The 14775-nt window shown below is 41.2% G+C and overlaps 2 protein-coding genes across 2 annotated transcripts; both read left to right on the forward strand.

Moving 5' to 3' along the window:
- The first annotated feature begins 362 nt into the window (after window positions 1-362).
- Window positions 363-10433, forward strand: LOC118413131 (sodium-dependent lysophosphatidylcholine symporter 1-B-like). The gene is made up of 8 exons (XM_035816310.1): window positions 363-579; window positions 1511-1635; window positions 2486-2612; window positions 4432-4510; window positions 6068-6207; window positions 6661-6751; window positions 6935-7059; window positions 10296-10433. The coding sequence occupies exons 1-8, from the start codon at window positions 415-417 to the stop codon at window positions 10431-10433; spliced, it is 990 nt and encodes a 329-aa protein (XP_035672203.1). The 5' UTR covers window positions 363-414.
- On the forward strand, window positions 6937-14038 carry LOC118414892 (sodium-dependent lysophosphatidylcholine symporter 1-B-like). Its single transcript, XM_035819175.1, has 6 exons — window positions 6937-7059; window positions 9861-9944; window positions 10296-11030; window positions 11789-11926; window positions 13024-13200; window positions 13714-14038. Exons 3-6 carry the CDS (start codon window positions 10867-10869, stop codon window positions 13862-13864), a joined length of 630 nt encoding a protein of 209 aa, XP_035675068.1. The 5' UTR covers window positions 6937-7059; window positions 9861-9944; window positions 10296-10866; the 3' UTR covers window positions 13865-14038.
- Window positions 14039-14775: the final 737 nt, after the last annotated feature.

The following is a 14775-nucleotide window of genomic DNA, read 5'->3' on the forward strand; positions in this document are numbered from 1 at the left end:
TATACCGGCACCGGTGCCCGTTTGTCTACCTTAGCCGGCTATCTCCCTTTGGCCGGCTATACTCCTTTGCCAGCTTTGATACTATTTCTAAGGCACCGTAGGGTCTGGCTTGGAGACTAGTCGGGTATGGTTTTGCAATAAAGTTATATCACATATACATACATTTTTGAAAAAGCCTTTCCTAAGGACTGCAGACCTTACCTGACAAAAGAGCAGTATTAAAGCTAAAAGTAGTAGACCACAGTCGCGAAGTGGAAACTGTGATGGAAAGATTTTATCTAGAATACGACACCGAGGTGCCAGCCCGATCGCCGGAGGGTAATCCAAAAACAAAATATTCAATCTATTCTTTTGGTGTGGCATGAAGTAAAACTAGTTATGTAAGTAGGCCCACTAGGACGTAACGTTACACCGATGACAACAATGAGGCATCTTCACTCTGTCAAAATGGCGGGGGTCCGTTTGGAGCCGCTGTCCACCCGTGAGAAGCTGTGTTACGCGGTGGGGGAGTTCTCTGGCGTCATGACGTACGACATCATCTCCATGTACGCCAACATCTTCCTCCTGGAAGTAGTGAAGGTATCTGAGAAGTTGTTCTCTTTTCGCTCCCTTAAAAAACTTACATCTGTAGACATACCTGTATTTCTTTGGGCGCCCTTGTGTTATATCAGCATCACCTGTTTTGACCCACTGTACGTCAGTCTTTGCAACTTCTAATATTTCCGAATTCCTAAATCCTCATTAATACATTTTTCATGCTGTCCATCGTGATTATAGAGTATTGTCCTTTCTCAACGGCAGCAGCTGTCCTGATACGGACATTGTTTGAACAGTCCGTGACAATTTACACCACCTCAGGTATATTTATTTATTTATTGGTTTGGCTGCACCGAACACACAGCCAGGGCTGCCCAACTAGCCTATGGCTATTACAAAGGGCTAGCCCTGCTGACAAACACATAAACAATACATATTAAAAAAGAACATTTATATATACATGGTGTAGGATAACTTACATATCATCTAAAATGGAGTATATAACATCATATCATGGACAACAATATTTGCAATGAGAGGTCAGGGTCTGTATACACGTGTATGACACCATGCGTAAGGGTCGCCTAGACATTCCCACAGACACCTCAGGTATAAGCCTGTTTTCTTGCCGGGGTTTTATTCCTACGACCTGTAATCCTAGAATATGTTACAGGGTTCCGACAATGCAACAGACGTACACGTAAATGCATAGAGAGGTACATAGTAATATATGTATTACAAGTCACTACGTACAAATTCGTAGTGACTTGTGTCCAGAACGTGAACTATTCGTTCGTCAGTGACCAACGTGGCAGTGATTTTCTTTCGTCAGTGTCTTTCCCCCTTTGGAAGTAATTCAACAATATTGTAATACTGTTGAAAATACTGAAAGAGTGACATAACACACTGTTCGGTGTGGTAACATACGTAGCAGCACCTATCCTAACATTCTGTTGTTGTTGTTGTTGCTCAGCTGACTCCCCTCGCGGCAACTGCGGTAATTTTCGGAAGCCGAGTTTGGGACGTCCTGGCGTACCCTCTCCTCATCCCGGTCCTGAACGCGTCCAAGCCGAACAAGTGGGGCAAGCATAAAAGCTGGTACGTGTTTACAGTTTATGTATCCATTTCAGCTATATAAACAAATTATATAACACAGGGTATATCATGTTCGCTACGCTCTATTTCGCCCTGCTATACACACTGATAATGATGCAGTGCCAAACGGGATTACAAAACGGAGCTACACATTGATTTAAGTACCTGATGAAACTATTCAGGGACGTTGTTTTTAGATTTGACATCTGAAATATTACACTACCCTTAAAACCATGGGCGTCGTAAGGGGCTAACAGGGTGTCTCGTATCAATTCAAAATCCCACAATGACAGCGCTTGTTGGCAGAAGGGAAAGCATTGTTTTTTGCTCAATTCCTTCTTATTCTTCTCTAAACAAATAACGGAATCTAGCTTTAAAGCACTTGGGGCGGCATGATAGGAACAAGTATTAATGGGAAATCTGAGTAAGCACGAACTGCATTAAACGTTAAATCGAAGTTTTCTATTGCTTGCTCAAAAGAAGAAAAAAATTGTGAAAACAAAAATAGCGGTCTCTGAAAAAACTGACCATGCTGTTAAAATGTGTTTGGACTTTGCACTGGAATCACGGGAAGATTCGATGCGTATACTTCGAGGATCACGTGCGGTGTGCTGAGGTAGCCTTATCATGATCAGTTTCTCGACAAATGCGGGGCGTTTATATTTGTGGCATTTCTTGTTGCGATTACGATAACCAGCCTTTTTGTGTAAAACAAAGTATCTACCATCTGTGGTAATCAATTTTGACTTGTACTGGAATGCAACAAGTGGCGTAACCAGCGCCAATGCCTGGCATCGGTAGAAACTTACGCTCGCTCGGTTGCTAATCTAATTTGGGCTCTACCCTTTATTAGGATGGCCGCATCCACGCTAATCGTCATCCCCTCCTACGTGCTGGGGTGGTACGTCCCGGGTATTGACAGCGGAGGGAAAGTCGCCTGGTACCTGGTCTTCTACAGCGTGTATTTGGTGTCCCAGACGGTGAGGCAGACCTGATTTGACTCATTACCTCCATGAAATTTCATGGAATGGAGGTTATATTTTCTGTTATGTGTCTCTGTCTGTGTAGATGATTACTCAAGAACGGCTGGATGGATTGGTTTCATACTTGTTGTGTTGGTGCGGTGTGATGAAAGCTCGAATCGATGAGATCTTGGGAGCCGTATCTGTAGTTATAATCGATGTAATAATATAAGAAATCACCCCTATATTTGAGATATATTGGTACAGGCATCGTGCTGTATGTGTTTGTTAATGGGCTTAGCTGCAAACAGATAGTGAGGTGACAGCTGTTTGGGGAACCCCCAGTAGTTTTATTTATGTCTGCTTAGGACTGTTTGAAATATTTGTAACAGTTGGCACAGTAGTTACCTCCATGAAATGTCATGGAGGTTATATTTTCTGTTATGTGTCTCTGTCTGTGTACAAGATTCCTCAAGAACGGCTGGATGGATTGGTTTCATACTTGTTGTGTTGGTGGGCTGTTATGAAAGCTCGAATCGATGTGATTTTGGGCGCCGTATCTGTCGTTATAATCGATGTAATAATATCAGAAATCCCCCATATATCTGCGATATATTGGAACAGGATATTGGAATTGGATATATCGTGCTTTAAGTGTTTGTTAATGGGCTTAGCGCCAATCAGATAGTGAGGTGATTTGTATGACAGCTGTTTGGGGAACCCCGAGTTTTTTTAATATGATAATTAGTTTTATTTATGTCTGCTTAGGATATCATGGAGATGTGAAGCGTGAGTATAATTGTAAGAAGTTGAGGTACATTTAACGGTAATGCTTAACAGGTATGGATGTCTCACATACGGTACTGCTGATTTGAGTGACATGGTGATTAAAATGCCATTAGGTCCTCTCATCTTAGATGGGTTGGGTGTCATAAGTTTTATGGGCGATACAGATGTTCTGATTTCCTTACGATAAGGAACAGTTGTTAGTTGTCTCTTTCGTAGCCAATGGTACTTGTTTTTTTAGCAGACGGGGTTGGCGCCAAGTATTCATCTTACAGTTGGTGTAGGGCTATCAGAGGAAAGTGTGCATCTCATTTTTGTACCGTGTGAACAGCTGATGTTATGACATATTGGTGGAAAATCAAATCACCATCTGACTAAAGTTGGCCACATCCCTTCTTCTTTCTGAGTTTCCCAACTTCCTCCCACCACACCGCTCTGAGGCACATAGTCGAACCTCAATAATGCTGACAACCTTAGACAGTTTAAATGTCAAACATCAAGCTTAAGGAACACCACGCTACCATATGCCGTCGACCTCTTAAACGCACATTACAGAATTAAGTGTCACATTTTAATAATTACTAATCAGATGGACATCCTCTGTGTCATTAAACAAATACACCACTACTTTCCCATAACATTTATAACCATTACTCTCAAATACAACCGACTATAAACATACATACCATCCACAAAAAAGCAATAAATATTTCATGGAGGTATGAGGTCCCCGAACTCTAGTTCAAAAATAAAGTAACTGTAAATGGAACATTTAACTTCGACACATAAAGACCGTCAGTAAGGCTCATCTCACTCACTCACTCATGGCAGGGTATTGTCGCTCTCTGCATCAATATCGGCTCATCAGTATCGGAAAATTCCTGAAATTAAATGCAACTTGTTGCAAATAATTGTCTTATTTGTGGGAACGAAAAGTATGATAAAATAAACTATAAAACGCACAATACGTACAAACATTAGCCATGAACATGACTTGTGGAGACAGCCCTGCCAGGCCTAATTTGGAAATGTGATCCTGGTATTTTTGCAGGCCTACACCATTGCTCATCGTACCCTGTTGATGTACATGACCGAAGTACCAGCCGAGAGGGACTCAGCAACAACCTATCGTACGTACGATCCGCGCAAGGAAATGCCGCCTCGATAAAGATCCTTACTTACTTACATTTGTATCTTCCCAAACTGGCCAAAACAGGAGTACAGGTGGAATGATATCTTTTTGACTTCGTTAAAATTAAACATTTCCATGGCGGTAGCCACACTGTGAGTTACAGCCAATAGGCCAACTAGGCAACGTTGTTCCTGCATACTAGTATACGGCAACTATGGCGGTGATCAGGTGTTCCGTACATTGAGAAATATGCAATTAAATGGGACAACGTTGAAGGAGCATTCCACTCCAGAAGCGAGTGTTATTTTTTGATAGATTATATTTTTGTGGTACAAATGCACCTGACTTTTCGCAAAGTTACCTCATTTGTCTTTTCGACAATATTCTTTGCACCCAAGCACCCACATACGGACCCGCTTCTACGAGGGGCGTTCACTAAGTAATGCCCCTGACCCATTTTCCATAGCAGGAGATTAATGAAACTTGGCACAGTTATTAGTCTTTCTCTTCATAGGAACCACCCAGAGTTATGCATTTCTCCCATCGTTTGATGCAGCTCTGGACACCGTTTTTGTAGGACACCCCAGGTTGGTCCTCCAACAGATGCCTCATCAATGGCAGAAGAGGGACGACCAGGTCTGGGAGCTGTTTCCACAGACTTCCGGCCATGTTTGAATTCAGGATGCCAGCGTATTACAAGGTCATATGATGGGGCATCATCACCATAAGTTTCTTTCATTTCATCAAAAGTCTTCTTTGGTGTGCGTCCTTTCAATTACAAAAAACGGATCACTGCGCGCCACTCAACTGGTTCCATTTTACACATGGTCTATTTCGCACCTGACTCAGTTCAAACACAAGTAAATCAGAAACCATAATTAGTTCAGAGCTGTTTTTTGCAACATAATCTATAAAGATATGAATCATTACACATACAAAATTTCATTTAGATCAGACGACTGGAAGTGGGTCAGAGGCATTACTTATTGCACGCCCCTCGTAATGTAATGCACCGTATATGATTTTGTGACTTCCGTCACACTTTCTCGCTAACGGTAGTTTCATTCATTCATTCGTTTCGTTTCGTGACTATCACACATTTAGGGAGATACAAAAAAGTTTGAAGACTATCTCATCTTGGGATGGGGAAATTTGGTCACTTAAGTATAAAGAGCTGAAAGTCGGTCACCAGCGCACAATGCATTGGAAGGGTCCTCAGGGGAATTTTTCAGTTTTTAGGGCTTTCAGCCCGCGAACTCCCTAATACAAAGCGATCGTTCTACCCACCCTACTGCTAGTCCTCATTATCTTCGCCGAGAAGGTTATTTTTGGTGCCGTTTGTATGTATGTAATGTATGTATGAATGTATGTAGTTGAACAGCATAACCCAAGAAGCTATGGACGGATTGTCATAAGATTTTGTATTGTCAAATAAACGATAAGATTTGGGGTTCCCTGGTGGGTTGCCTTGGTAGTGCGCCAGAAATACTGGTGCTGATATCCTGCGTTATGGATGAACGATGGTGATGATTTTTCTTCATTTTTCCCTGTCTAGGAATATTATGCCACATGCTGTCGTACCTGCTGGCGATCGCTGTCCATGGGCAGATCGTGGCAGCGTTCGGCACCACGGAATCTGCATCGTGTGTCAACTCCACAATCAGCAACTCAAGTACGGCCGTCACTGCGGACCCGGTAAGACAAACGTTAAACATTCTGTTTGTTTGTTTGTTTGTTTGTTTGTTTGTTCGTTGGAGTAACCGGTATATCACTTAAGAACAGTTTTTTTAGGGTAATACCAAACTTGGTTAGATCTGGAGATGACCTTATAGCGATAAATATGGTGTAGTCCTTATTATTTTCGGTGTGAGACTTTCCTCAAACACAGAACCTTCGCTTTATTTCCCTCCCAAGAGAAGAACTTCCCTAACAGACATCATAAACGTCAAAAGGCGTCCGTTTGATATACCTATTCAACATGTACCTACTGCTCTCATGGGCCTTGTTTTTTAGACAACACAAACGTAGATGCACTTACATAGTGAGTTTTATGAAATTACATCTAAATCTGCGCTAATCAGTTAATAGAATTTTTTTAATGTACCTAGAAATTGTTGTTTTAGCAGCAAACATGTTTTCCCTTTTCAGGAGACTGGTTACCTCGTATCAGCTGGAACTACAGCCGCCATTATCACTATCGCTGTCTGTGCAACAGTCTTCGGAGTCAAGGAGTATACAGGTCATCAATATCCCCATGTTACCTTCAGAATTACTAGGATTCGTTGCAACAGTGGCAAGATAAAGCGAAAGAAGCTGATAACATTACTAACGTTAGTTTCTATTCCATATCATTGACAGATGATAACTATGATGATGACATCATGTCTCAGTCCACGGTAAAATAAGATGTATGTTACCACAGGGAGTACGGTCACCGGTGACGACACCTCACGAGGAACTCTGCTGAAGGACATCTGGGAAGTCTGCACCTTCAGGCCGTTCGCTGACCTGGTGGGCTTGGGGATGCTGTCAGTATTTGGCGCCATTGTAAGTAGTTCCTTGTCGGACAATAGTTGTCACTTGTCAGCAATATGCGCCAAAGTGTAAACTGCAGGGGAGGAACGGATAATTGACATTATGAGCATTCAAGCATTCGAAGGACCTTGAATCTTACATTGAACAAGTAATGGTCTACGATGCTAAGTTTCTATTGACCCACCAATGATCTTTCGGCAGCTTGACTTTTTTTTTACTTTATTTATTTTGCACAATCTTTAAAAGGTTAACATAAAACAAGTTAAAGGAAGAAAGTACGTGCAGGGGGGAAGAAAAAAGCCTCGTGGCTTGTACAAAGTCTTCCTCCAAAGTAACAAGATTGAATAGACGTGTAAAATTAAACATTAGACAATAATGTAACCAAAAGAATTATATCAATTAACAAAATGGAAATAAATCATAATAGTTCAATAATTGATAACTTATGCAATATCATAACGGCGAAATGAATGAAATGATGTAATAAGAATATAACATTGAAAGAAATGTAACAACTGACAATGAATGGGAGATTAATTAAATGTTGGATTATCTAATAATGACTTTTTTAACAGGTTTTTGAAGATGGGTTGTGAATGACAATGATGTAAGGTTTCATTTAAACTATTCCAGATTTGCGGACACTTGAAGAACATGGAAAACTTTCTTTGTTGTGTTTTTACTTGTATCTGTTTTAAATGGTTAGACTGTCTAGTATTGTAATGATGGTGGTCTGAATTGTGATGGAAAAGGTTCTGGAATTGCTTAGGTATAGAAGAACTATTAATTGTTTTGTGAACAAAAAGGCAACTTTGCAGTTTGTTTATATCATATATAGTTAATACTTTTAAATTACGAAACAAAGATGCAGAAGGGAATGTATACGACACATTTGAGACTATTCGGACGAAGCGTTTCTGCAGAAGAAGTAGAGGTTTAAGTGATGTGGAGAACGTACTCGCCCATACGATGTTACAATATGCAAGATAGGGATATAGTAAACTATAGTATAATATCATATATGTTTTAGAAGATAGTAGCATTGCGATTTTTCTGACAATACCTATGTTTTTATAGATTTTTTTGCAAATAAGGTCAATATGTTTTTTCCAGGTAAGTTTGTCATCAATGGTGACACCTAAGAAACACGTGTGCGTAACTTGATTAATTGGTGTGTTATTAATAGCTATTTTAACATTTTCCTTATTGTATTTTTTCTTCCCTGCAAAAATAATGAAATTTGTTTTCTTGACATTTAAGGATAATTTGTTAATTTGGAACCATTTGTTTACTTTGTCTAATTCTATATTCATTTTACTGACTAATATATCAAGGTCAGAATGTGATGAAAACAAGTTAGTATCATCTGCAAATAGTAGTGCATATAGCTCATCAGATACATAAGCCAAATCGTTGATATATATGAGAAATAATAGAGGACCAAGTATAGAACCTTGAGGGACGCCACAGGAAATTGATCTTGTATCTGAGGAGTAGGTATTATTGGAAACATACTGTTTTCTGTTAGATAAATAGTCTTTTAGCCATGTGAAAACATATCCTTGAAAGCCATAGCAGTTAAGTTTTTCTAATAGAATTTTATGGTTCACGGTGTCGAATGCTTTCGACAAGTCCAGAAACACACCAATGGTGAATTCATTCTTTTCTATGGCCGAGGTAATTTTATCTACTAATTTCAAAAGTGTCATATATGTTGAATGGTGTTTACGGAAGCCATATTGGTGTTCATGGAGAATGTTGTTATCTTCTAAGTGCTGTAGAATTCTCTTGTATACTAATTTCTCTAGGACTTTTGAAAATACCGGCAAAACTGATATGGGGCGGTAATTTGACAGTAAACAGGTGTTTCCCGATTTGAAAAGCGGTATGACTTTGGCTATCTTTAAATCATTTGGGACCATACCAGTTTCCAAGGACAATTTTAATATATACGTGAGGGGCTCTAGTATTGAGCTGCTGACTTGTTTTATTAAGGAGGTGCTTAATTCATCATTACCAGGAGCAGAGTTCTTAAGATTACAAATAATATTTGTGCTTCAATGTGCTTCAATGATCTATTTATGATTCTCAGAGACTTCCAGTGATACCTAACCTAAATCATAATCATGTTCTCAATAAATAAAGACGTTTTTTGCTCATTGGCTGCCTCGTAACTGTCCCCATCCTGTTAAAACGTACTTTTACTTGTGAGGTATGGTATCCTCATCCTTCGCCTGAGATGCCTTCATAAGATGTCTTCCTTCTCATGCGTACTATCTTCTCCATCACTGGCGATCTCAGGCCAATGATCCCAAGTCTTGAAGGAGCACTATGTTTTTCCCTCGAGCTTGGCATCCTCGAGCACACAATCTAAGCACATTCCTCGAGTCCTCCTCTTGAACGTTTTCCTTAGTCTGATGCCTTTTCTAATACTAATAGAGACAATGGTAGACGCTATTGAGGCATTCTAAAGAAATGTCTCAACCACGTGATTCTACAGCCGGCTACGATTACTTCAGTGTTCATTGTCTTTGTTTGATGGACCACATCATAGTTGGAAATATGTCAAAATCAAAGTCAGAGTACTTCCCGCCCCTGATGGTGCATAGGGCGCCGGCGGCGCCCATGTCCGTTTCAGTAGCCCTGGGCCACACAACATTATGCAATCACTACAGCAGGGGGCTAGTCCACTGGTATTGTGCTGCAAATATGATGACTGTTAAAAAAAGCTTTATCGGCCATATTCCATTGCCATCAAGTCTCGCTCAAACAACGAGCCGTCATCTAACACCGTCCTTCTGTCCTCACCACAGCTGCAGCAATGGTCCGCGGCCCTCGCAATTCAATACGCCTTTGGCCTTGAAGACCAACTGCAGAATCTTCTCCTCGCTCTTTTGGTAACGGCATTTATTTTTCAAACTTCGGTTACAAAAAGTGTGCTTATCTTCATCCATGACAACTTCTTTAGAATCCAACTATGTATGTTCAACTTTATGTAATTTTATCCATGTATTGCAGCGTTATGTATCTTCTACTTCCTTGAAAGAGTAGCTGACAGTAGACAGTTAAATAGAGTTGAAACATCAATAAACACCAAGCTAGTCCTGTAGTCCATAAGTCGTTAATCAATATATGATCATGAGCACACTGTGCCCGCATATGAACATACAAATGGTCCTATTACCAGTAACAATCGTATTGGCAAGGATAAGTGTATGATCCTTGCTTTTGCTTTCTTCTACATCTAGGGAGCAACTGTTCTAGCCGTCCCCGTCGCCGCCCTACTGCTGACCCGTTTTGAGAAGAAGCTAGTATTGGCAGGATTCGCCTTGGCAAGTAACGCTTTACCAAATATTGATCGTATGAAGGTTTATCTGTGGCGGTAATCGACATAGCAAAAAGTGTTACGAGCCTTATCCGTACACAAAGTATAGCTGCCCAACAAGCTTTCAACCAGTCCTCTGGTCCTTTTCAATTGATTTCTCTGATTCGACCCAAAGCCTATATCACGTGACTTGAACAGAAGTGTGACGTCAGCAACGAGTCGAATGTGACCAGGAGTTGGTATACCCCCCGTCGTCTGCAACCTAAGAAGTCACATATCCACATCGAGTCCACTGGACATTTGGTGGGTTTGGAGGAGGACTCAGAAATCCAGTCACAGAGCAGAATCACTTCCTAAGAGGAGTAAAAGAGGCCAACTAGATGAGGGGATCATCGACCATCCCTCAACAGAGATGGGGCCGATACCGACTGCTGGGCTCCTTCTCTACTATGTTAAATATACTCGTTTGAAATAAGCTTTGATTTGTTGTTAATATGAAGCGAAGTTGTGTTGGAACAAAACGTACCATTTTCCATCTACAGTTAGTGATTGGAGTTTCGGTGGGCCTGATGTATGCTCCGGCACGGCGACTGGATGTTTTTTTCGTACTGTTCTGTCTCATTGGGATTGGATTTGCCGGTCCAAACTACATACCATGGTATACATGTTTCATTATTACATTAGTCTGTCATTCTACAACAGGTACTAGACCCTAAATGGAAATTGAACAATTAGTTCAATTTCACATTTTTCTTCCTTTAAACTCTTTACACAGTAGAATATTCATTTCATGAATCTGCCATTTTTGCTATGTTATTATTTAATGTATGATTTCATATCTTATCAATTATTATGTTATCATTTGTTACCATTCTCTGATCTATCACATCGTTGTAATCTGATATCAACTAGTTTCTATCATTATAATTTTCGTTTGTTTAATAATTGTAATTTGTTAACTTTGATGTAGGGGGAGATATTGAACAAGGCATATGGCTTTTGTGTTGTTTTTTTCTGTATTAAATTTTATTGATTGATTTTGAAATGTGCAAGTAAATAAATATAAAAAACAGTGCCATGGTACTTTTACTGCTCAATTGTTTTTTTAAATCGAATTGTGACAGAAACACATACCAATATGTGGCATGAATTGATACTGCATTGGGGAGCCAGGCTCGGGCTACGTGACCAATATACGTAACGGGTCACGTGCCCTGAAGATAGCCTAGACGCCATCTTTGCTGTTCTTTGCTGTTTTAGACTTCTACGTACCTTGCTTCCACTACACTCGTCATGATGCCGCAATCGTATCCATAATTGGTGATACAGGAGATGGTTTATATCGATACTACATTAAAAAAATGTTCAAAGGAATCTCATCATTTCTTAAATCACCATTATCTCCCTATCCCCCAGGACTATGCTGACTGACGTGGCGGATGACTTTAAGATCCAGAAGGGGAAGAGGCGGGACATGCTGTTCCAGACGTTATACCAGTCCCTGAATATAGCCGCCGTACTGCTCGCTTCAGTGACCTCAATAGTGGCTTTGGAGTAAGGAAATATTTTCTGAAGTTGTATCCATTAAAGTGAGACAAACGAACTGAACAATACCGATAAAAGGAAATGTAAGAAAGTATTTTGATGATAACACATAAACTGTAATAGGATATCCTTTTCAAAATACAAGAACGCTAAACAATCAACAAGAAAGGATTGGGCCTACAGTACACAATAATATATTGTAAACTCTCTAGCAACAGTACACTGCAATTGATGACAGATTTCAAGTGACAGATTTGATTTACAATGCCTTTGTGTACGTGACCATTTAGACCTTTTCCATCAGCTTAACCTCGTTCGGAGACGTCTTGGAGCGCCGGCATTATTTTGGGGAGGGGGGGGGGGTGAGAGGCGCTCAATGGCGTCTGCGAAGAAGGCTAGGCTCAGCTATCAGTGGAAGCGAGGAGACGGTTACCCTGCACATGCCGATACTATACGGTGTTGCAATGTTTTCTGTGGTTGTAGTCCTCTCCAGATTTTTAAGGTTGCTGGAGAAATAATTGAAAGTGGCCAAATGGACGGAATAACATACCTGAGGAGTTAGCCGTCCAGAGAAGTACAGCTCTCAACCGTAACTCCCCTGGCCCACTAATAACTCCTCTGGTATAGTCTCTACCAGACTCCCGCCTGGCCGAATACTAGAAGTAGTAAAGGGACTTTGGCCAAGTTAGGAATAAAAGCCTAGTAGGAGTTAATTGGCCTAGGAATGTTGGCCCGCCTCGCGGTGCACGAGGAAATAACGCCTCTGACCCGACCGACTCCCCTAGCGTACTACTGATTGCAATTTCTTACTCTCAAAGCAGAGGTTAAGTCGCGAATATATAGTAGTAGTCTGGAAATTTACAGGCGTAAGAGGAGCGTGTACATTTCCCGACTACTACTATATCTCCGTGACTCAACCCCTGCTTAGAGAGTACAATTTCTTCCATTGGACCAACAATCCGCGGAGCCTGGTAGAGGCTACCTCTGGCATATCATTCCGTCCATTTGGCTGATTCTAACTATTCAGCAACCAGTTGAGCCTAGTGGAGATTACTGTGATTCGTGGCTGGTTGAAAATGGGACACGTTTCTTGTCGTCTCCTGTAGGATCGGCGGTTACCAGTCCAGTGCATGCACCCAGCCGGATTCCGTCGCCTTCACCACCCGCCTGCTGGTCTCCTTCATCCCGGCGGGGGCGACCCTCCTCAGCCTGGTCTTCCTCTGGCGCTACCAGCTCACAGGAGAGAGACTCGCGGCGAACAAGGCTGTGCTAGAGGAACGAAGGTACCGTGTCTTAGACTCTCCCACTGCAGTAAAAGTAGTATTTATCAAGAGCGGTAAATGCCAGTTCCACCCGGTAACACTTGCTTTCTGGCAAACATTACCAGACTTACCTGGCATTTACCTGGCATTTGGATCCGTTTCCCGAAATGTAACGCTAGTTCACCTTCATCCGCCTGGTACCCTATCATGATCCGTCTCAGGGTATTTAGGGATATCAATAGGGATATAAAGTCTCAATTGGACTATTTTGAAAATATTGCAGTTTGAAACCACCGTCTGTCGACTTGATATCCCTAAATATCCTGTTTTACCCTGTTTATTTGTTACCCTGTGAATTAAGGTGAACTAGCGTTAGATGGCATTTTCAGAAAACGTATTACAATATAAGTTTAACTGTTTGTTGCGGGATTAGCTGCAACTTTTTTCGAATGAAGGGAATCATGCAGATGAAACTGTGTCAACGACAAGAACATAAAAATATGCTGACCTCATTTATGTGACGTTTTCCCCCAGGACTCAGCAGTCTTCAGACAGCGGTAACACCGACACGGCAGCACCTCCACCGTCTCTGGCCACGAAGTCACATGACTTACCGGACATGCGCGGACCGGTGCAGCTGACTTACTTCGGGCCTTACGGTTCCTTCCGGTTTAAACGCCCTTAAGGTAGCCAGGGTATGTCTGGCTGAGGTATATATGGAAATAAAATCAACCATTTCCTCTGTTTCATTGGCCTACTGTTATGGGAAAGAAGTGAAACCCTTCAATTGAAAATAAATTCAGAATAGTTGTCAGTACTCCGTTAATTCATTTATGTATTTCGATTGCCGTCCTCCGTTAAGGCATATGGCACATTTCCAAACCGGGGCCCAGCCGGGCAGCTTTCGATATAAAAGATATCAGACTACACATGACGTTAAGAGGATAGTCGTGTGTATGTTTATGTATACATGGCTATTTTACGTTTCTACAAACAGCCCTCCCGAGCTCCGGTTTGGAAATCTGACGTTGGCCTAAGTATGCACACGCTGTATACCACGTTAATGATCTAACTGCTTGTTTGCTGTTACAAGAAGTATGACAGTTGTTCATTTCATTCATTTATTCATTTATTTAGCCAGGTATTCACTCTCAGGACAAAAGCGCTATTTTTCAGGAGAACCTGGGTACACCAAACTTCTCAACCATTCAATCCGACAAACATAGCATAGTTACAAATAGCATAATTACAAATTAAAAATAGAACAACAATGCATGATTACATAAATTTCTACCTATGGGTAAGATTCGCTAGTATTGAAATCAGTCCTTGTTCGAAATCAGTCCACGTTTGAATCCCTTTAACGAACTGGAACGTCTCTGTTCTACGGTAAGTTTATTCCAAAGTATCGGTCAATAGTGTTGTATGCTGCCTTTGACTGCACATTGCTCTGGGGTATGTGTAATAGGTGGGGTCCCAAATTGTGAAGAGCTTCAATGCAGAACGCGTTCTCACCTCAGGACAGGCGGCGGCATCCACAAATGGTACGCTCCCACCGTACTTGTGTCAAGCTTGCGTCACTGCGGGGTTCGAAAG

This window comes from Branchiostoma floridae, chromosome 4 (assembly GCF_000003815.2).
Source record: "Branchiostoma floridae strain S238N-H82 chromosome 4, Bfl_VNyyK, whole genome shotgun sequence".
Taxonomy (NCBI): Eukaryota; Metazoa; Chordata; class Leptocardii; order Amphioxiformes; family Branchiostomatidae; genus Branchiostoma; species Branchiostoma floridae.

Excerpts from the sequence above, each read along its gene's own strand:
- LOC118413131 (XM_035816310.1), top strand. The coding sequence starts at position 415 with ATGACAACAATGAGGCATCTTCACTCTGTCAAAATGGCGGGGGTCCGT. Across the intron at positions 6,208-6,660 it reads CGGCCGTCACTGCGGACCCG|GAGACTGGTTACCTCGTATC; the intron begins GTAAGACAAACG and ends TTCCCTTTTCAG. Across the intron at positions 7,060-10,295 it reads TGTCAGTATTTGGCGCCATT|GGAGCAACTGTTCTAGCCGT; the intron begins GTAAGTAGTTCC and ends TTCTACATCTAG.
- LOC118414892 (XM_035819175.1), top strand. The coding sequence starts at position 10,867 with ATGAAGCGAAGTTGTGTTGGAACAAAACGTACCATTTTCCATCTACAG. Across the intron at positions 11,031-11,788 it reads GGTCCAAACTACATACCATG|GACTATGCTGACTGACGTGG; the intron begins GTATACATGTTT and ends CCTATCCCCCAG. Across the intron at positions 11,927-13,023 it reads ACCTCAATAGTGGCTTTGGA|GATCGGCGGTTACCAGTCCA; the intron begins GTAAGGAAATAT and ends CGTCTCCTGTAG.